The following is a 22,273-nucleotide window of genomic DNA, read 5'->3' on the forward strand; positions in this document are numbered from 1 at the left end:
AAAGGATAACGAGGGTGCGTCCATGGTGGACGACACCCAGCTTACTTGCCGTTCAAGTTGTCCAGCGCAGTGACGTGGGCAGCGGAAAACGGCATTTAGGTTTTGTGGAAGTTGATGATTCTAGGATCGACCGCGAACGGCGGCTTTCCTGGGGTCGCCTTCCTGATTGCGATTGCGAGCATGAAGGAAAGGATAACGAGGGTGCGTCCATGGTGGACGACACCCAGCTTACTTGCCGTTCAAGTTGTCCAGCGCAGTGACGTGGGCAGTGGAAAACGGCATTTAGGTTTGGTGGAAGTTGGTGATTCTAGGATCGACCGCGAACGGCTTGGCCGGGAACGTCTTTCCGGGGGTCACCTTCCTGATTGCGATTGCGAGCATGAAGGAAAGGATATCGAAGGTACTTCCATATGAGGGTGGTCCATGGGGATGGACGACACCCAGCTTAACTTGCTGTTCATGTGGTCCAGCGCAGTGACGTGGGCGGCGGAGAACGGCATCTAAGTTTTGTCCGGAAGGGGTGGTTGAGAGCTAGGCTTTACTTACTCCACCTCTATCTGGTTCTGACTTCTGGAAGTTCGGAGGAACAGGATGTTCGCTTCAGCTTCCGGGAATTGTTATCCATTGCCCTGGAGTTGGCAAATGGCCGCGTGTAGCCGGGTTCTCCGGTGGAAGTGGTGTACGTTCGCAGGAGGAATGTAGCACGCATTTTCGTGGCTGGGCAACGTAAGCTTCCGCCCAGGGGGCAGGAAGTTGTTGGGCTGGGTGATTCTTGGGTTGACCATGCGAGTCTCTCTGGGGGTCACCTTTCTAACTTGGATATTGACAGGAAGGGGTGGCTGAGAATAGTTTTCTTTATTACGTCCACCTCTTTCTTTGTTCGACGACTTCCGGAGTTCGGAGGAACGGAAGGTTCGCTGCCGTTGCCGGGAATCGTCGTTATGTGCCCTGAAGATGGCAAATGTCTTGTAGTGTGACTTTCTCTTCCTCCCAGGGGGCAGGAAGTGAGCAGTAGGGCTGGTTCTTTGTTGGACAATTTAGTCAAACAGGGAATCAGCTTCCTGATTGCACGTTTGTGCTTGACGGCTGTTCAGATGAAGGTGCTTCCGCTTGACTGAAAAGCACTGTATTCAGGTTCCGTTTCATGTTAGCGAGTGCAGTGACGCTCGCAGCTGAAATGGTTCGAGGTACAACGGGTTAGTCCGGTGTGTTTATATGCAACCGGTTGGTTCGGATGTTTACTAATCCACGGCCGGTTTCGCTTCCGCTTTTGCGGCTGTGTCTCTGGTACAGGATGGGATAGCCTGCTATGGTTAGCACTGTGGTGTTGGTAGTCGGCACTTTTTAGCCTGTGGCTTCCGGTTCCGTTACTGCGGTTCCTTAGCTGTTTTACAGGCTGTATCCTCTTCCAGTTGCCGGCTGGAAGGGGCAAGTGGATGAAGTTTCGCCTTATCGGGATTGGTGACTGGTTCTCATCATTTCGATGATCGTTATGATGCTTTTGATCAAGGGGAGGCTCATACTTCGGCTGTGTCGCTGTTCGCGGCATTTGATAGTTGTTTTGAGCCTTCTGAGGAGAATCTTTGAGCGTTAAGTTCTTAGATCCTCCGGCCAGTCACGATATAACCTTGAATGTTTGTAAATGATGTTAAACATCCAATAAAGAAGGAAAGAAAGAAAAATCCTCTGGCGGGGTCTTTGTGTACTTGTGGATTTTTCACAAGAGAGTTGTCTTTGTCTCCACTATCTTTGTGGATTACGTTCGACTTATACCTGCGGCGGTGTTGCTTTAGTTTGTGTCTTACGCTCAAGTAGCGTGTCACTCGCGGAGCGCTTTCTGTAGGCTTCGGTTAACTACAAGCTTAAGAACTTAGGTTCTACGGAACCTCCCTCGGGTTTGGCAAACTTCCATCTGGATTTTGATAGCTAGGAGAAACTGTCTGTAAGATCAGGATCTTCTAGCTTGGGTAGATTGTGGCTTCGGTTCTTTGTGATCGGCACTTTCGAACAAATCTTGTTTTTCTCTCTATTGTTTGAAAGGTCTCTTTTTGAGGCCGCGTCTAGGCACGCGGGCTTTTATCTATCAAAGAGACGCTCACGGTAAAAAGAAGGCGCAAGGCAGGCCTTGGCTGTTGTTTGTTTCCAAACGAAAAGCTTCAGGCTGGCTGTTATCTACTTTAGCTTTTGGCTCTATACCCTCGTGTTCACAGGGTTGTCTTCATAGATCGTTCTGGCGGCCGGTTGATCGCACAGTACGGGTCGTCGCAATCTGGGTTTCAGACCTCTTAGGGCTGGCAAGAAGGCGTTTTTGCTTTCTTACATTCGAATTACACGGATGTCTACTGTAAGGGTATCCTTGAGATACTTATGGGCTTCCCCCTCAACTCGGGTTTTGTTTCAGGGTTGTTATAGGGGATTTGGCGTGTTTGTTCACTTGTCACTTAGACTGGCTCGGTACAAAGCACTTACTTCTTACGGAAAGAACTCCTTTTCTTTCTGTTTAATGCAGGTGGAGTGCCACCTATTCGGGGTTTCCGTTTTTTCTTCCATGTCTTACTTTTAAGACTTTATATAATTTCTGTTACTTTGTTACGGCTTGGTGCAGTGTTGCTTTAACCCGTTTCAAGACTAGCCTGGCGGATCTACATGGTAAACGGTCAAGCTTACTCTGGTAGCGTCTGTGAGAAGTGGGAGTAAGCGTACTTTCTGGCTTTTTCGAAGATAGACAGCTTGCTCAAGAAAGACTGATCTATGACTTTTGGGTTTCTTTGGAATTTTCAGGCAGTTTATGCTGAAAACGGGGAAACTAGCTTCCAATTGCATTTTCAATTTATGAAGCAATACTTCGGCTCCTTTAGAGTCAGGTTTAGTCATTTGAATATTGCGAGTTTCAAAAAATTTTTCTGACTTTCACTGATCTTTTTAGATCATTGATTTAAAGGGCAGTTTTTTTTGAGATATTTGACTTCTAACGAGGTTGAACTGGTAGTCAACTGGTTTGGCTATCTTGACACGCAAGGCAGTTTTTCTAACGATGCTCGCTACGTCTCGTTGAGGAAGTGAGGTTCATACTTTTTCGGCTTAGCTAAAGATATTTCAACTGGGAAAAATGGTTCTATATCTCTCAAATTCGGGCCGGAAGTTTTAGCAAAAAATCAGAAACCGGTCCAAATTTCGCCTGTCATTAACATTCCTGCTTTGAGCATATTCTTGCTCCTGGAGACCCCGATATCGTTAACTGTCCAGTTTGAACGCTCAGCAGTTATTTGTCTAGAACGCAGTTCATTTGTTCAGGAAGTCAAAAGTTGCTTTTCATTTCGCTCATTACAGCAAGGTGCAAAGATATTGCGAAAGTGGCTTTAACCAAGTGGGTCTCCACATTGATCAGACAAGCGTATTCCTGGTGGCATACTCAGTCTGGAGAGGTTAGGGCTGTCCTTTCTCTGACTTTGGCAAGAACTCATGAGGCAGGGGCATGGGCCTCTTCTGTGGCAGTGCTCCGATCAGGCCGATGTTTTGAGGCGGCCTATTGGGAATCTGAGGATGTCTTCCTGAGGTTTTATCTCAGAGACATCGCCTCCTTCAGACGGGACGGCAGTTTTGCGCTACCTTCTATGGTGGCAGCAGGACAAGCCCTTCTACTTTGTTTTTGATGAGTACCCGCCACCTATAGTAGCAATCTGCTATTTGTGAGTTGGGTATGGATATGTAATTTAATTAAAAATTTTAAAAGTAAATTTTCATTTAATTAATATACAGTAGAACCCCTCACAACGACCCCCCTCTCTAAGGACTACCCCGCCACAACGACCCTTTTTTTTTTAACCGATGTGTTTCCTTATATAGTTGTCACCAGTGTAGCGACCACCCCGCTCTAACGTCTAAGGACCGACCTAACAGCTTGTGTAACGACTTTGTCAGACAAAGCCAAGACTCAGTCAGCGTAACGCATCACTGACAAACCGGTTATAACCAGTTATAACCGTCTTGCGTAAGCAAAGGCACTAATTAACCGCTGAGAGGTGTGATGGTTGGGTGGGCTGAGTAAACATCACAAACCAATCATCGAGAAAACAAACTCACGTGACCAACACACACCGTTCAATTCAGTCAGAATAGACAGTCTTTGGACAGAAGAGCAGTGGAGATCGACATGGCGTCTACAAAGAAAAGAAAATATTTAACTCTCGAGAATCGAGTGAATGTTGTGAACAGACACAAAAAGGGAGAAACTGCCATCGCGATTGCAAAAAGTCTTGATGTTGGAAAATCGCAAATTCAAAGAATTATCCAACTCCAAGAAAACATTCTGAAAAAGGTGGGGAAGTGGTGACAAGGCAGTGAACGCACTCACCATGCACTGACATCATACGAAAGCAGCCACACAAACACAGCACAGAGGCAGAGGCAGGTGTGCAGATGCTTTGTGAGAATAAGCGTTGAAAACCAGTTTGAATAAAAAAACCAGCAGATAGAGCCGCATGTCATAATCATTCTTCTTGTCTGGCTTTATTGACTGCATGCCGATCTTGTGGCAGTGACTTTTCACTCTTCAGTCGGACTGTACACAAACCGCTCTCACTCTCCCTCACTGCATGACTACCCTAAGCGCTGACAACTGATGTTTGGAAGAGTACACCTCTCTATTTCTCTCCAATGCTCTTCCTGCTGACTTCAGTGACACCGGACACCCCACTGAGTTTAGCCAGCTACCCCCCCCCCCCCCCCCCCTCTCTCTCTCTCTCTCCCCCCCAGCCATGTACTGTTTGGTGCTGTGGCCAGAGAGGTGTCACCGGCTAATTGAGGCCAGCTGCACTGTTCACTCAGAGCAAAACTAGTTGACTGTGTCTAACTTTTGACAAAGCAACACAACTGAAGGGTTCACAGATTAGGTAACCGACTCACTGGTCAAGGCTGCAGGGAAACGAGAGTATCTTTTCAATGAAAGAGGTTACACACAGATACGCGATGCTGAGAACGGTGGCCGATTTTTCACTCTCTTTCTCGGAGGGCCTTCATCATTGCAGGGACTGCTGTAAAGAAATGCTTGCTCAGAAACTAACTCTTTTTGCATTGAAACATGCACCAGAACTGGTGGACACCATCGACAATGTCAAACATGAAATCGAAGCAGTTTGCTTGAGGAAACGGTCGTCAGCAACTCAAACTTCTCTGTTTTCTTTTTTTAAGAAAATCTGAGGTGACTTTCTTTGTGGCCCCGCCCCCTCCCTCTGTAAGGACCCCCCTCCATAAGGACCGATTTTTGTCAACATTTTCAAGGTCGCTAGAGAGGGGTTCTACTGTACTTACCCAACTCACAACGTTTATTCCCTCCCACCTCCCCGCTGTGGTTGGTACTGGGGTCTAAAAAAGAGTGAGTTGGGCTTCGTTTTGGAATGATAAGATGGCGGCGTATGCGCGCGCATACGGATGTCGGACTGTTGATAGTCTGGCATTATGGGATGGATCACTTTCTTTTTTAGAGTGGTCTCCCTTGGTTACCAAGGGGATGCATACAGCGTTACCAGCACTGAACTAGAGTTAATTGCTATTTGTGAGTTGGGTAAGTATATTAATTAAATGAAAATTTACTTTTAAAATTTTTAATTTGTGTTTATCACCATAAAATTGAAAGACGGATGAATTAATGTGTCTTGAGCTTTGAGACGTGATGAGAGATTATTTGTGTGTATAGCACCATGAAGGAACGACTACTTAATTGTGGGTAATGGTCTGTGTGTATAGCACCATGAATGAGCGACTACTGAATTGTGGGTAATGGTCTGTGTGTATAGCACCATGAAGGAACGACTACTGAATTGTGGGTAATGGTCTGTGTGTATAGCACCATGAAGGAGCGACTACTGAATTGTGGGTAATGGTCTGTGTGTATAGCACCATGAAGGAACGACTACTGAATTGTGGGTAATGGTCTGTGTGTATAGCACCATGAAGGAAGGACTACTGAATTGTGGGTAATGGTCTGTGTGTATAGCACCATGAAGGAAGGACTACTGAATTGTGGGTAATGGTCTGTGTGTATAGCACCATGAAGGAAGGACTACTGAATTGTGGGTAATGGTCTGTGTGTATAGCACCATGAAGGAACGACTACTGAATTGTGGGTAATGGTCTGTGTGTGCAGTGGGTCCGGGGGTGGTACCACAGCAGGTGTTCCGCTTCGTCAACTTCAACCAGCATGCCAACACCCCGACCAACCTGCAGCCCAACCAGTGGTTCCTGCGCCCAATCATGCCCGTCATTGTGAGTTCCACTTACTGCCACTGCTTTTGTCTCTTGTCACATCAGTGGGGTATCGCTATCTCCACCGGCACGGTTGGCCTTGAGGTAAGGTGTCCGCCCCGTGATCGGGTTCGAACCCCGGCCGGGTCATACCTAAGACTTTAAAATTGGCAATCTAGTGGCTGCTCCGCCTGGCGTCTGGCATTATGGGGTTTGTGCTAGGACTGGTTGGTCCGGTGTCAGAATAATGTGACTGGGTAAGACATGAAGCCTGTGCTGCGACTTCTGTCTTGTGTGTGGCGCACGTTATATGTCAAAGCAGCACCGCCCTGATATGGCCCTTCGTGGTCGGCTGGGCGTTAAGCAAACAAGTCGCGTAAGGCGAAATTACTACATTTAGTCAAGCTGTGGAACTCGCAGAATGAAACTGAACGCACTGCATTTTTTCACAATGACCGTAGTCCGCCGCTTGTGCATAACGGAGTGAAACTGACGAGCCTGTTCAGCGCGGTAGTGGTTTCGCTGTGCTACATAGCACGTTTTTCTGTACCTTTCTTCGTTTTAACTTTCTGAGTGTGTTTTTAATCCAAACATATATCTATATGATTTTGGAATCGGGAACCGACAAGGAATAAGATGAAATTGTTTTTAAATCGATTTCGGAAATTTAATTTTGATCATAATTTTTATATTCTTAATTTTCAGAGCTTGTTTTTAATCCAAATATCACATATTTATATGTTTTTGGAATCAAGAAATGATGTAGAATAAGATGAACGTAAATTTGGATCGTTTTATATAAAAAATAAAAAAAAATACAATTTTCAGATTTTTAATGACCAAAGTCATTAATTAAGGGGGGACAGGGTAGGCAAGCACTTTTTTTTTTTATTTTGGAAACAGCTTGCTGCTTGTTTGATTTTTGCAAGCAAAATAACCTAATTAAGGGAAACCATTTTAAATTTTGAGTGAAAAGCAATTTTTGGGGGTTTTATTCACCAAAATGTGAGAAAAACGTTATAAAATGTGCTTTTTTTAAAATGTTGCAGTTTGTGAACCAGTGCATGTTTTGATCCAATTTTTCTTCTTTGCAGCAATATGTGTGTGTTTAATAATTCTGTGTATCGAAAAGCATTTCTAAGCAATATATTATTTTAATTTAGCATTTTCAGTTACCGGTTCAGTTTTGATAAGAAAAATACATGAAATCCTAACTGTCAGACTCATAAAAACCCAACCAATGCACTGAACTCTTATTCCATACACAGAACTGATGCTGTACAACTCATAAACAACATATACAAAAACTGAACAAATCCATCAAGCCTTTCAAAAGTTGCAACATTTTAATTGTAGCGTTTTGTCTGAAAATTACATTCAGAGAAAACAGCATTTTAAAGATTTGAACCAGTACATAAAAAAACCAGTAGCACAGTGCACCCTGAATTCATATGTTTTTATCAGAATGACCACTTTACTATGTAGGGAAAAGGATTTGACAATCAAATTATCAGGATTTTTTTTATATACATCATATGAAAACAGCCATCTTTGTTTGTACCGATATGAAAACATGAATCAGAACCAAACTGTCAGACTCATAAAAACCCAACCAATGCACTTAACTCTTATTCCATACACAAAACTGACGCTTTACAAATCATAAACAACATAAACAAAAATGAAACAAATCCATCAAGCCATTCAAAAGTTGCAACATTTTAATTACAGATGTTTGTCTGAAAATTACATTCAGAGAAAACAGCATTTGAAAGATTCCAACCAGTACCTCAAACTAGTAGCACAGTGCAGCCTGAATTGATATGTTTTTATAAGAATAACCACTTTACTATGATGGGGAAATGATTTGACGATCAAATTATCCAGACTTTTTTTAAAAAATCATTTGAAAACTCATCTATGTTAGTGCAGATATGAATCAAAACGAAACTGTCGGACTCATAAAAACACAAGGAATCCACTGTATTCTTATTCCATGCACAGAAATGGTGCTTCACAAATCATAAACAACATATACAAAATTGGAACAAATCCATCTTGCCATTCAAAAGTTACAACATTTTAATTACCACATTTTGTCTCAAATTACATGTAGAGAAAACAGCATGTAAAAGAGTCTCACTAGTACCCCGGTAAACTAGTACCACAGTAGAGCTTGAATTAATGGGGTGGTTTTTTTTTTAACCAGAATAACACTTTAACTATGAAGGGGAAATGATTTGATAATCAAATTATCAGATTTTTTTTATTTAAAAAAAAATTATATGAAAACATTAAAAAAGTCAATTATCTGTGTTTGTGCTGATATGAAAATATTGATCAGAACCAAACTGTCAGACTCATAAAAACCCAACGGATGCACTGATTTCTTATTCCATTGCATAGAAATGATGCTTCACAAATCATCAACAACATTACATAATTATATATACACAAATGGAACAAAGCTATCAAGCCATTCAAAAGTTGCAACATTTTAATTACAGTATTTCTGTGCTCAATCCTAACACTGCAGCAAATTTCTGTAAAGCTGAATGTCCCTTTCCATGTACCAACTTGGTCATACGCGGATTATTTAAAATGCAACTTTACCACCCGAAGCGTTGCAAACACCGGGAGAAGAGTAAACAACTGCAGACTTGAATGGACACTCATATGCACTCCAGATGCAGGGCCTGTGCAAATCCTTGGGCTGATGCATCACCTTCTTTCATAATCAGACTGCTATCAGACAAGCATTCAGTACAGGATATAAACCTTTCAGCAATAGATTGAGCTGATCAATGTTGACAAAAGCCCAACACATGTCAGCGGAGTGACGTTGCACAGTACCAGTATCCATATCTGCTTGTGATGGGTCAGAAGATGGCAAAGTATCTGTATCTTCTTATGGTTGGTCAGAAGATGGCAAAGCTGATGTTTCTGCTGTGGAAGAGGGTAGTTCCGGTTTAGCAAACTTTTCCATCAGGTCAATCTTTCTCCTCGCTGCCACCACAGGAGGACTGGCTCTCCCCTTGCTCCAACCTAATAAATACACAAACACTGATTTAATATTTGATACAACTGTCCATGGTTTTTGTTTGTAATAAGCTGCAAATTTTAAGACTCAATATAAACGTCAACAAGTGCTTGTACTTTATTTTGCAAATGACCATGTTACATGGGGTGTACCTCAACTTTTTGGCTAGGCTGGTAAATCAGAAATCCCAATCAGCCCCCAACCACTGAACCAGGCGGGTTTTCTTACAACCACCTCAGCGGCTCGTACCCACATATGTCGGTTGACGAACACACACACACACACACACACACAAAAGACATTCATTAATTGGCCCCTATCACAAAATGTACATGTCAAGTTTACTATGGGATTTGAGTAACCACACAATCACATACACACAGGAACTAATACTGAAACTAGCTGAATTATTTTCTTTCTTTCTTTCTTTCTTTTCATATTTTTCTTTTAAAATTAATTTATTTCATCACACTTGCTATGTATTTGCTTGTTTCTTGTCTGTTGTCTGTTTTGTGTGTGTGTGTGTGTGTGTGTTCTGTGTGTGTGTATACATTTTCAGATTTCCTAAACCTAGCACTGTTTGCAGGTGATCTTTATGCTTTTGATTCATGAGTTGCATCCCCAGTCCTTTAGTTTAACTCTTTTTTTTTCTTTGGTGAAGTAAATTGGATCTATTTTTTTTATTTCTTAGTTAATGGAAAAGATTTGACAACAATATTGCTGTCAATGATAGGTTGGTCAGCCATGCTGGTGTAAACCAATCCTTTAGAATTAGAGAACGCTCTCTAGTAGGGTACTTATTTTCCTACGGTCAATGACCAGAAACAGAAACTGTGTCAGTCGTACATCGCTCAGATGCTGCTTCTCAGTTTGACCCCAGACAAAGAATACTGATGACATGTTACACCATAGTAAGCTCTCAAGGACTGGCCAGCGAAGAACAATAAAATAGGGGTTGTGAAGACGATATCACAGAGATGATCGAGGGAGGGAGGGGGGGGGGGGGTGTGTGCGGCGGCGGCATGGTCAGTAAATTGGATCAAGAAACCCGCAAAATACTTCAGACACAAACTGTTTATCATTTACCTGCAAACCCTAACACATTCTTACAACAACAACAACATAACGATGTGCAATAAATCACGTTGTCAAACAAACAAGATCGAAAAGAGAAAGAAGCAAAACCCACCTCGTCGAGTCAAGAATCTTAGAATGTCGTCTGCTCAAATACGATCATGTTGGTTCATTTCGGAGTGTTGTTACTTCCTTCTACTGTTCGCTGCTGCTGGTTCATCTTTCTCTGATATTTCTTGCCACTATGCCGAACATTTCCAATGTTAGGGTTGTTCTCCGCAGCTCAAAACTTTGAAAAATGCTGCTGAATCGGTGAAAACGTCATGGATTTGTTGACACCGGGGGACTGATAAGTTGTCTACTGCGCTTGCGCCAAATGCCTTTGACCTACATATATTTGCATATATTAATTCCGGGGTTTCGGTTGGAACGGATTCTCTCTCTTTGTGCCTATGTCAACGGAAATTCCCCAACGGTGATGACGTCATCTTGAAGAACGGAAATTTCCACACAGTTTGAACAGCGAAGGGTCATGTCATGTGCGCACATTTACCAGCACGGAGTATCCAAAGTTGACCATTTTTTCGATTTTTTTGATAAAACACAGACAAAAACAACAAAACATCGGTTTGAAAATGGTTTTATTTACATGAATACATGTCTAAAATGACAAAAGCAGATTATTGAATGCATTCCAGGATGTTCAAAGGTGTGAAAAATGCAACAACCCCAAAAAGGTGTATGAGACCAAAAATAACTCATTTTGCCTACCCGGTCTGCCCTTAATTTTTAAGCCACCAAGCTGAAATGCAATACCGAAGTCCGGCTTTCTTCGAACATTGCTTCACAAAAATTTCAATCAATTTGATGGAAAAATGAGGGTGTGACAGTGCCGCCTCAACTTTTACAAAAAGCCGGATATGACGTCATCAAAAGTATTTATCGAAAAAAAGAAAAAAACGTCCGGGGATATCATTCCCAGGAACTCTCAATCTCATGTCAAATTTCATAAAGATCAGTCCAGTAGTTTGGTCTGAATCGCTCTACACACGCACAGACACACACACACACACACACACACACACACACACACATACACCACGACCCTCGTCTCGATTCCCCCTCTATGTTAAAACATTTAGTCAAAACTTGACTAAATGTAAAAATGGATATCTCCTCGCCTAGCACAACTGGTGTTACTACCACTGCTTTTCTCTCTTGTCACATCAGCGGGCGTTAAGCAAACAAACAAACTTGTCGTGTGTTACCATGTAAACAGAGTGTAACTTGTTGTGTTCTTGTCGTGTGTTACCATGTAAACAGAGTGTAACTTAACTTGTTGTGTTCTTGTCGTGTGTTACCGTGTAAACAGAGTGTAACTTGTGGTGTTCTTGTCGTGTTTTACTGTGGAAACAGAGTGTAACTTGTTGTGTTCTTGTCGTGTGTTACCGTGTAAACAGAGTGTAACTTGTGGTGTTCTTGTGGAAACAGAATGTAACTTGTGGTGTTCTTGTCGTGTTTTACCGTGAAAACAGAATGTAACTTGTTGTGTTCTTGTCGTGTGTTACCGTGGAAACAGAATGTAACTTGTTGTGTTCTTGTCGTGTGTTACCGTGGAAACAGAGTGTAACTTGTTGTGTTCTTGTTGTGTGTTACCGTGGAAACAGAATGTAACTTGTTGTGTTCTTGTCGTGTGTTACCGTGGAAACAGAATGTAACTTGTGGTGTTCTTGTTGTGTGTTACCGTGGAAACAGAGTGTAACTTGTTGTGTTCTTGTCGTGTGTTACTGTGGAAACAGAATGTAACTTGTGGTGTTCTTGTCGTGTGTTACCGTGGAAACAGAGTGTAACTTGTGTTCTTTTCGTGTGTTAACTTGTGTTCTTTCATGTGTTACCGTGGAAACAGAGTATAACTTGTGGTGTTCTTGTTGTGTGTTACTGTGGAAACAGAGTATAACTTGTGGTGTTCTTGTCGTGTGTTACTGTGGAAACAGAGTGTAACTTGTGGTGTTCTTGTCGTGTGCAGCCTCAGCAGCAAGGCCAGCTACGCGGACCAACCCCCAGCTCTCTCCGTCAAGCAGGTACACTGCTTTTGTCTGTCTGTCCGGCTTTTTGTCTTTCTGCCTGACTCTCTGTCTTTCTCTCTGTCTGTCGGTCTGTCTCCCTGTCTATCTCTCTGTCTGTCGGTCGGTCTGTCTGTCTGCCTGTCACTCTGTCTATGTCTCTCTGTCTGTCGGTCGGTCTGTCTGTCTGCCTGTCACTCTGTCTATGTCTGTCTGTCGGTCGGTCTGTCTGTCTGCCTGTCACTCTGTCTATGTCTGTCTGTCTGTCGGTCTGTCTGTCTGCCTGTCACTCTGTCTATGTCTGTCTGCCTGTCACTCTGTCTATGTCTGTCTGTCTTTCTCTCTGTCTCTGTATTTTTGTCTTTCCGTTTCTCTATGTCACTGTCTCTATGTCCGTCTGTATGTCATTCTGTCTGTCTTGTCTGTTTCAGTATCTTGTCTCTCTGTCGTTCTCTCTGTCTGTCTGCCTGTCACTCTATCTGTCTGTCTGTCTATGTCTGTTGGTCTGTCTATGTCTGTTTTTTGGGGGCATGTTTGGCTGTTACTCTCTGTCACTCTGTCTATATGTCTGTCTGTATATCATTCTGTCTCTGTCTATATGTCACTGTCTGTTGGTCAGTCTGTTTGTCGGTCAGTCTGTCTGTCGGTCGATCTGTTTGGGCACTTGACACTGTTAACAAATATTTTGTCCAATGGATTACAATGATGAGATGATGACATTGATGATGACAAAAATGATGGCTACAGTAGTGATGACAACAAAAATATGGTTATTGATTGCAACAGCGATGATAATGAGGCTGTTGATAACAACAATTTTGTTGATGATGTTGGCAATGATGATCAATCAATCAATCAATATGAGGCTTATATCGCGCGTATTCCGTGGGTACAGTTCTAAGCGCAGGGATTTATTTTTTTATTTTTTTATTTTTATTTTATGCAATTTATATCGCGCACATATTCAAGGCGCAGGGATTTATTTATGCCGTGTGAGATGGAATTTTTTTTACACAATACATCACGCATTCACATGCAATGATGATGGTGACGATCATTGAAGTGTTGATGATGATAGTGATAATAATTAATATCAACAATGATGATTATGATAATAATTGATATCAACAGTGATGATTATGATAATAATTATCAACAATGATGATTATGATAATAATTAATATCAACAATGATGATTATGATATTGATGACAAGGATTGTAATAAAATTGATGATGACAAAGATTGCGACGATGACGTTATTAATGAGAGTTGTGATGACAGTGACTCGCCCATGTCTGCCAGGGCCCCCTACCATCGTGTCCGGGACGTCGGGGCTGGGCATCAAACGCCCCTTCACCATGGCAACCAGCGCCAATCTGTCCCCCGTCATCCCCAAGCGACCGCGCGGCCGCCCGTCAGCTGATGCCGACATGGGAGGTGAGTCACACAACTCTCGGTCTTTGCTCGGCGTTTCGCTGCACAGTGGGAGGTGAGTCACACAACTCTCGGTCTTTGCTCGGCGTTTCGCTGCTCAGTGGAAGGTCAGTCACACAACTCTCGGTTTTTGCTCGGCGTTTCGCTGCACAGTGGGAGGTGAGTCACACAACTCTCGGTCTTTGCTCGGCGTTTCGCTGCACAGTGGGAGGTGAGTCACACAACTCTCGGTCTTTGCTCGGCGTTTCGCTGCACAGTGGGCGGTCAGTCACACAACTCTCGGTCTTTGCTCGGCGTTTCACTGCACAGTGGGAGGTGAGTCACACAACTCTCGGTCTTTGCTCGGCGTTTCGCTGCACAGTGGGAGGTGAGTCACACAACTCTCTGTCTTTGCTCGGGGTTTCGCTGCACAGTGGGAGGTCAGTCACACAACTCTCGGTCTTTGCTCGGCGTTTCGCTGCACAGTGGAACCCACCTTGTGAGACCTCCTCCAATGTGAGAAAATGAGTCTCCGGAGGGATGGAGTGTTAAAATGGGGGCAAACTTACTGAGGTTATGAACAAAAAGTCTGACAACAACCAGGTCTTTAACAAGAGGGAGTCTTCTTCTTCTGCGTTCCTTGGCTCAAACTCCCACGTAACCGGCACGGGTTGGCCTAGTGGTAAGGCGTCCGCCCCGTGATCGGGAGGTCGTGGGTTCGAACCCCGGCCGGGTCATACCTAAGACTTTAAAATTGGCAATCTAGTGGCTGCTCCGCCTGGCGTCTGGCATTATGGGGTTAGTGCTAGGACTGGTTGGTCCGGTGTCAGAATAATGTGACTGGGTGAGACATGAAGCCTGTGCTGCGACTTCTGTCTTGTGTGTGGCGCACGTTATATGTCAAAGCAGCACCGCCCTGATATGGCCCTTCGTGGTCGGCAAACAAACAAACAAACTCCCACGTACACTCGTATTTTTGCACGAGTGGAATTTTACGTATGACCGTTTTTACCCCGCCACTAAGGCAGACATACGCCGCTTTCGGAGGAAGCATGCTGGGTATTTTCGTGTTTCCATAACCCACCGAACTCTGACATGGATTACAGGATCTTTTCCATGCGCACTTGGTCTTGTGCTTGCATGTACACACGAAGGGGCTTAAGCCACTAGCAGGTCTGCACATAAGTTGACCTGGGAGATCGGAAAAATCTCCACACTTAACCCACCAAGCAGCCGCGGCTAGGATTCGAACCCTCCACCTTCCGATTAAGAGGCCGACGTCTTACCACAGCGCCCGTCACAGGGGAGTCTTTAAGTGGGGGTCTTAGATAGAGGTTTGACTGGAGCGTATTGTGATTGATGTGAATGAGATGTAAACAATTATATGTTTTGTGTGTGTGTTTTTTCCAATTTTTGTAATGCGCTCGCGCTCTGACTCGTCTGAGCAATGTTTAACTCTGGATATATGCACTCTAGAAATATTATATATTATTATGATTATTATGATGATTATTATGGTTATTATGATGATTATGACTATTGTTGTTGTTGTTGTGTGTGTCAGGCGGCAACTGGGTGCCGCTGGACGAGTACTACTACGGCAAGATGGAGGGAGACCCGACGTACACCGAGGAAAAGTCCGAGTTCCGCTTCAAGGTGAGTTGCTTGGCGTGTCACAAACACCTTCAGCACCCCTTGACCATTTGAGGTGTGTCGAGGGTTTTACATGCTTAGCTCCCTTTCGCAACCCTCCACCGAGAGCCAACCCCCGTCAGTACAGAGTTTGCAGAGCATTTTCTTAACCTTCACCGTGCTTCCTTGGTCGTGGACGACCCAGAGCCTCACAACAGTGTCTGTATCTCTAACACTATTGGCAGTTTTTGATTGAGACTTCATGTAATCCTCAAACACTATAGAATCTTCTTGTCGACTAATTGTTAAATGATTATCTCTGTAAACAAACAAGTCAACAATGATGTCATTTTAAGTACACAGTGGGTCGTGGACGACCCATATGGAATTAAAGAAGACATTTTACGGTGTTTATCCTTATTCAGATGGCGTGGGTCGTGTACGCCCCATTCTCTGCAAAGAGGCGGTAAAGAATTTATCCCAATTCGGATGGCGTGGGTCGTGTACGACCCATACGTTTTATGTTGAATCCTTCTTTGGAAAGAATGGGTCGTACACGACCCACATCATCCAGACTGTGTAGTCTAAAGCGTGATCCGGCGATGGTTAAAACGGTAACAACGGTTCGCATGATAAAGGATATTTAGTGCGTCCGGGGACCCTCTCTTTTTAGGTTTAGAAAGTTTTGTCATGATGAAATCTGTTTGCATCTCGCTTGCCTCCTGCATTAAAGGTAAAGGTCATTGAAAATTGTCATAAAGTTATTGTCATGACACCTCTCGCCCACCTAGAAGGTAAAGGTAATTAAAGATTGTAATAACTCTTTCAAAATTGTCGCTGCAGATTTGGCAGAACATCTCAAGAAAGTAAGAACCGTAGGCATGATGACGATTATAAAGTATGTCCTGGGACCCGCTCTTTTTGATGTTTCATGGTAAATCTGTTGGCATCTTGCTTGCCCCCCCCCCCCCCCCCCCCCCCCACCCCCCCCCACCCCCCCCCCCCCAGCTTGAAGGTAAAGGTCATTAACAAATTGTAACATTCCATGTGCGTGCAGTGCTGGATGTGCACCAAGATGCTGTACAACAATGTCAAGGCCATGATGCACCTTCAAGGTCACATTGACAGCGAGAAGCAGCAGAACCTTGACCTGAGCGACCTCACCCAGTGCAAGCACTGCTACAAGCAGTTTGACACACCTTTTGAGATGCAGACACACATAGAGAAGGTATGTCATTATTCTGACACACCTTTTGAGATGCAGACACACATAGAGAAGGTATGTCATTATTCTGACACACCTTTTGAGATGCAGACACACATAGAGAAGGTATGTCATTATTCTGACACACCTTTTGAGATGCAGACACACATAGAGAAGGTGTGTCATTATTATTTCACTTATTGAGACATCACAGTGCGGTAAGAGATTTATGGAGCAAATCGAGAAAATGAATTATTGAACGAAGCGTGTACTTAAGTTTACATGGTAAGAGTGTTCTGAACACTACATGTGTTCGATTCCCATAGTTGTAGCCTTGAAATATACGAAAAACCATTCATTTACTGGGCTCATGCCGTCGCGTTCCCGTGTCGTCTGCTACATAGGACAAAGTCGATCGAATCATTTGACTTCCAAATGCTGATCTAGATTGTATTGTATTGGAATAACAATTGTGTTGTCTGTTAGTCGATGGGAATTTTATGCTAAATCATCTTTGGTAATATCGAGATGAAAAGCTACATGTCAGCTAAATGCAGGATTGGAAGAATCGTCTCAGGTGGAAAGAAAGGATGCAGTACTTTCAGTACTTGTTAGCGCACTCTTCCAGTTTCAAGCGCATTGCCATTAGCCAATCAACTGTTTCACATCAGTCATGTGACACCAGTACTTGCTGACAATTGTTTTTATTATTATTGTTGCCAGGTGCACCTGAACAATGTGAACGTGTTGATGTGCCGTATCTGTGAGAAGGATCACGAGTCACGCACGGCGCTGACCACACACAGTATTATTATTATTGTTGTTATTATTATTGTCGCCAGGTGCACCTGAACAACGTGAACGTGTTGATGTGCCGTATCTGTGAGAAGGATTTAAAGTCGCACACGGCGCTGACCACACACAGTATTATTATCATTGTTTTATTGTCACCAGGTGCACCTGAACAACGTGAACGTGTTGATGTGCCGTATCTGTGAGAAGGACCACGAGTCACGCACGGCGCTGACCACACACATGCGACAGAACCACTGTGCCTGCGAGATGCCCTACACATGCCAGCTTTGTAACTTCCGCTCCTCTATGTACAGCGACGTCGTCGACCACTTCAAGAAGGTCTGTCCTCTGCTCTTTTCCACATTTCTTACACCCCTGAACCACTCACCGCGCTGAGTCTACTGCTATCCACTTTACCTTCCCCAAAGACTGTGGTAGTGGCCCAGTGAATAAGCCCTAAGACTGGCGTAGTGGCCCAGTGGATAAGCCCCAGGACTGGCGTAGTGGCCCAGTGGATAAACCCTAAGACTGGCGTAGTGGCCCAGTGGATAAGCCCTAAGACTGGCGTAGTGGCCCAGTGGACAAGCCCCAGGACTGGCGTAGTGGCCCAGTGGATAAGCCCTAAGACTGGCATAGTGGCCCAGTGATTAAGCCCTAGGACTGGCATAGTGGCCCAGTGGATAAGCCCGAAGACTGGCATAGTGGCCCAGTGGATAAGCCCCAGGACTGGCGTAGTGGCCCAGTGGACAAGCCCCAGGACTGGCGTAGTGGCCCAGTGGATAAGCCCTAAGACTGGCGTAGTGGCCTAGGGGATAAGCCCTAGGACTGGCATAGTGGCCCAGTGGATAAGCCCTAAGACTGGCGTAGTGGCCCAGTGGATAAGCCCTAAGACTGGCGTAGTGGCCCAGTGGATAAGCCCTAAGACTGGCGTAGTGGCCCAGTGGATAAGCCCTAAGACTGGCATAGTGGCCTAGTGATTAAGCCCTAAGACTGGCGTAGTGGCCCAGTGGATAAGCCCCAGGACTGGCGTAGTGGTCCAGTGGATAAGCCCCAGGACTGGCGTAGTGGCCCTGTGGATAAGCCCTAAGACTGGCGTAGTGGCCCAGTGGATAAGCCCTCCAGGACTGGCGTAGTGGCCCCGTGGATAAGCCCTAGGACTGGCCCAGTGGTCCAGTGGATAAGACGCAGGCCTCACATGCTGAAGGTTGAGTGTTTAAATCTTGGCTGAAGGCGCAATTGCCTAGTGCACACGACAGCAGCCTCCTGTGTTGAAAGTTAAGTGTTCAAATCCTGGCCGCGTCTGTTGGGTTAAGGGTGGAACTTTTTCTCATCTCACAGGTCAAGCTATGTGCAGACCTGCCAGTGAATTATCCCCCTTGGTGTGTACATGCAGACACGAGCCCTCCAAGTACCCACGCAAAACATTCTGTAACCCAGAATTCAGTGCATTATACAAACAGCAAAATACCAGCGATGCCTCTTCCCAAATCAGCGAAGGGCTGCATGGATTGTGAGGTCATTACGGTCTAACGTGTAAAACTCACTTGTGAAAAAAATGTGATTGTACTGGGGAGTCGCCATTGTTTGTTCCATTGTTCGTACACGCAGTATGTTTGGGTCCTATAATTACCGATTGTAATTTTTTTTTGCTACAGAAACACGACAGTTCCAACAACATGCTGTGCCTGTACTGCCTGCGAGTGTTCAACGTGAAGTTCGTGTCGCAGGGGTGGGGTCAGACCCAGACGTACTACCACCACCTGCTGCGGCACCAGACCAAGTCCGGCAACAAGAAGTGTGCCTTCTGCAAGCTGTCCTTCTTCAACCCCATAGACATGAAGCAGCACCGCAAGGCATGCCACCAGCCCAACCAGAAGGGGGTCATTGGTCAGTGTGTGTGTGTGTGTGTGTTTTGTTTTGTTTGTATTAGCCTAATAAGGGAATGGGAAGGGGATGGGAGGGGGGGGGGGTTGTTTTCTCACTATGTCTGTGTGTGTGTGTGTCTATGTGTGTGTGTGTCTATGTGTGTGTGTGTCGGTGTCATCTGATCTTGTCTGTGCATTGTCAGGTTGGTATAGGTGTCAGGTATGAACACAATTCAGCATAAGGTGTGTTAACGACTAGCAATGTGTCAACAGGTGTGAAGTGTTAACGACTAGCAATGTGTCGACAGGTTTGAAGTGTTAACGACTAGCAATGTGTCGACAGGTTTGAAGTGTTAACGACTAGCAATGTGTCGACAGGTGTGAAGTGTTAACGAATAGCAATGTGTCGACAGGTTTGAAGTGTTAACGACTAGCAATGTGTCAACAGGTTTGAAGTGTTAACGACTAGCAATGTGTCGACAGGTTTGAAGTGTTAACGACAAGCAATGTGTCCACAGGTTTGAAGTGTTAACGACTAGCAATGTGTCAACAGGTGTGAAGTGTTAACGACTAGCAATGTGTCGACAGGTGTGAAGTGTTAACGACTGGCAATGTGTCAACAGGTTTGAAGTGTTAATGGCTAGCAATGTGTCAACAGGTGTGAAGTGTTAACGACTGTAGTAATTTTTTAGCAGGTGTGAAGTTTTAACGACTGTTGCAATGTGTCAACAGGTGTGAAGTGTTAACGACTAGCAATGTGTCGACAGGTTTGAAGTGTTAATGACTAGCAATGTGTCAACAGGTTTGAAGTGTTAATGAATAGCAATGTGTCAACAGGTGTGAAGTGTTAACGACTGTAGTAATGTGTTAGCAGGTTTGAAGTGTTAACAACTGTAGCAATGTGTCAACAGGTTTGAAATGTTAACGAGTAGCAAAGTGTCAACAGGTTTGAAGTGTTAACGACTGTAGCAATGTGTCAACAGGTGTGAACGCCAAGTACAGTACCCCGGACCAGGTGATGATCAAGGTGCCGGAGACAGGCATCATCACCAAGAAGTCGGGCGGCCCCAAGTCGCTCAACGCACCCACCATCTCCAAGGTGATGGAACACAGGGGCTTGCGACTGCCTAGAGCCACTGCCGTGGCGTCCTGCTTTGAGTGCAAGATGCTGATGAACACCAGCGACCACTACAAGTCAGTCATACCTTGATCACACCTTGATCACCTTGATCACACCTTGATTACACCTTGATCACACCTTGATTACACCTTGATTACACCTTGATTACACCTTGATTACACCTTGATCACACCTTGATCACACCTTGATCACACCTTGATCACACCTTGATCACACCTTGATCACACCTTGATCACACCTTGATCACACCTTGATCACACCTTGATCACACCTTGATCACACCTTGATCACACCTTGATCACACCTTGATTACACCTTGTCCTGAGGGGCAAAATGGCTTGGTGGTAAGGCGCCGGCCTCCAAATTGGAAGGTCGTGGGTTTGAATCCCGGACAGGACGGTTGACAGGACGGTACGCACGCAACACATAACAAATGTAAACACGCACTGCGGCCGGGGTTCACCCAGCCGCCTTGCGTTTGCTACATTAACTTCTCATAATGCTGAGCTCCCCCGGGGGGAACTAAGCATAAGCGCCTCTAACGGACTTACCGTTAAAGGCTGTAACACGAACGTCTTCAAGTCTTGAAGACGGTCGTAGAGTCGATGCTGTCAGGTGTTGTCTGGTCTGTGTCTTGCTCGAATCTGCTCTCTTCCCCGCCACCGCGTGGCTTTACACTTCCGGTACAGGGGGAATCTAATGGAGTCGTCTCCCTTAGCCTAACAGGGAAATCGACATTCACCACATTCCTCCCCGTTTTGAAAAGAGAGCCCCTCAACTCGACCGCAGATGCCGTCCCGGGAAGGGAGCTCTTCTTTGGGACCGGTGGTGGTAACCAGATGTCTTCCTGGGGACACTGCTAGGCATGCGGGCTCTATCCTCATACTTCCTCGCTCCGCTGCCCATTTCCCGACCAAGGTGTGCTGGGGGGTATGCTGGTCTTCCTGCCACCATGGACCAGGCACCTCATCAAGCCTGGCAGGGAAGCGTTGTGCCTTGGAAGGATACTTCATGGTGGGGTTTGAGGCGTTTTCACAGAGAAGCGCGCATATTGCTGAGGGGACACTGCACTTAGGACGGCTAGTCCCCTGTAGTTCTCCATCTGCATGCTGCAGCCCTTCAGCTCAAGGCCTTTGCTTGGGCTGCAGCAATGGTGTCAGAAGTGGGATTTTTTTTTATCTCCCAGGTCAACTTATGTGCAGACCTGCCATTGCCTTATCCCCCTTCGTGTGTACACGCAAGCACAAGACCAAGTGCGCACGAAAAAGATCCTGTGATCCATGTCAGAGTCGGTGGGTTACAGAAGCACAAAAATACCCAGCATGCTTCCTCCGAAAAGCAGCGTATGGCTGCTCAAATGGCGGTGTAAAAACGGTCATACACGTAAAAATCCACTCGTGCAAAAACACGAGTGTACATGGGAGTTTCAGCCCACGAACGCAGAAGAAGAAGATTACACCTTGATTACATCTTGATTACACCTTGATGTGTACTGTGTGCAAGAAGTACATTCAGTGTGTTGTGTGTACTGTGTGCAGGAAGTACATCCAGTGTGTTGTGTGTACTGTGTGCAGGAAGTACATTCAGTGTGTTGTGTGTACTGTGTGCAGGAAGTACATCCAGTGTGTTGTGTGTACTGTGTGCAAGAAGTACATTCAGTGTGTTGTGTGTACTGTGTGCAGGAAGTACATCCAGTGTGTTGTGTGTACTGTGTGCAGGAAGTACATTCAGTGTGTTGTGTGTACTGTGTGCAGGAAGTACATCCAGTGTGTTGTGTGTACTGTGTGCAAGAAGTACATCC

General features: G+C 44.9%; 1 protein-coding gene across 3 annotated transcripts in view; it reads left to right on the forward strand.

Moving 5' to 3' along the window:
* The window catches only part of LOC138950181 (dentin sialophosphoprotein-like), a 57,985-nt gene that overhangs the window by 8,139 nt on the left and 27,573 nt on the right, over positions 1 to 22,273 (forward strand). For 2 of the 3 annotated variants that reach the window (XM_070321918.1, XM_070321921.1), the window contains 8 exons: positions 6,146 to 6,264; positions 12,384 to 12,438; positions 13,704 to 13,859; positions 15,400 to 15,491; positions 16,525 to 16,695; positions 17,626 to 17,805; positions 19,122 to 19,353; positions 20,315 to 20,525. In XM_070321918.1, coding sequence (XP_070178019.1) covers positions 6,146 to 6,264; positions 12,384 to 12,438; positions 13,704 to 13,859; positions 15,400 to 15,491; positions 16,525 to 16,695; positions 17,626 to 17,805; positions 19,122 to 19,353; positions 20,315 to 20,525 — 1,216 coding nt within the window. The remainder of the gene's footprint in view (positions 1 to 6,145; positions 6,265 to 12,383; positions 12,439 to 13,703; positions 13,860 to 15,399; positions 15,492 to 16,524; positions 16,696 to 17,625; positions 17,806 to 19,121; positions 19,354 to 20,314; positions 20,526 to 22,273) is intronic. The other variant, XM_070321920.1, reaches the window with a different exon arrangement.

The sequence above is a fragment of the Littorina saxatilis genome, linkage group LG16 (assembly GCF_037325665.1).
Source record: "Littorina saxatilis isolate snail1 linkage group LG16, US_GU_Lsax_2.0, whole genome shotgun sequence".
Classification (NCBI taxonomy): domain Eukaryota; kingdom Metazoa; phylum Mollusca; class Gastropoda; order Littorinimorpha; family Littorinidae; genus Littorina; species Littorina saxatilis.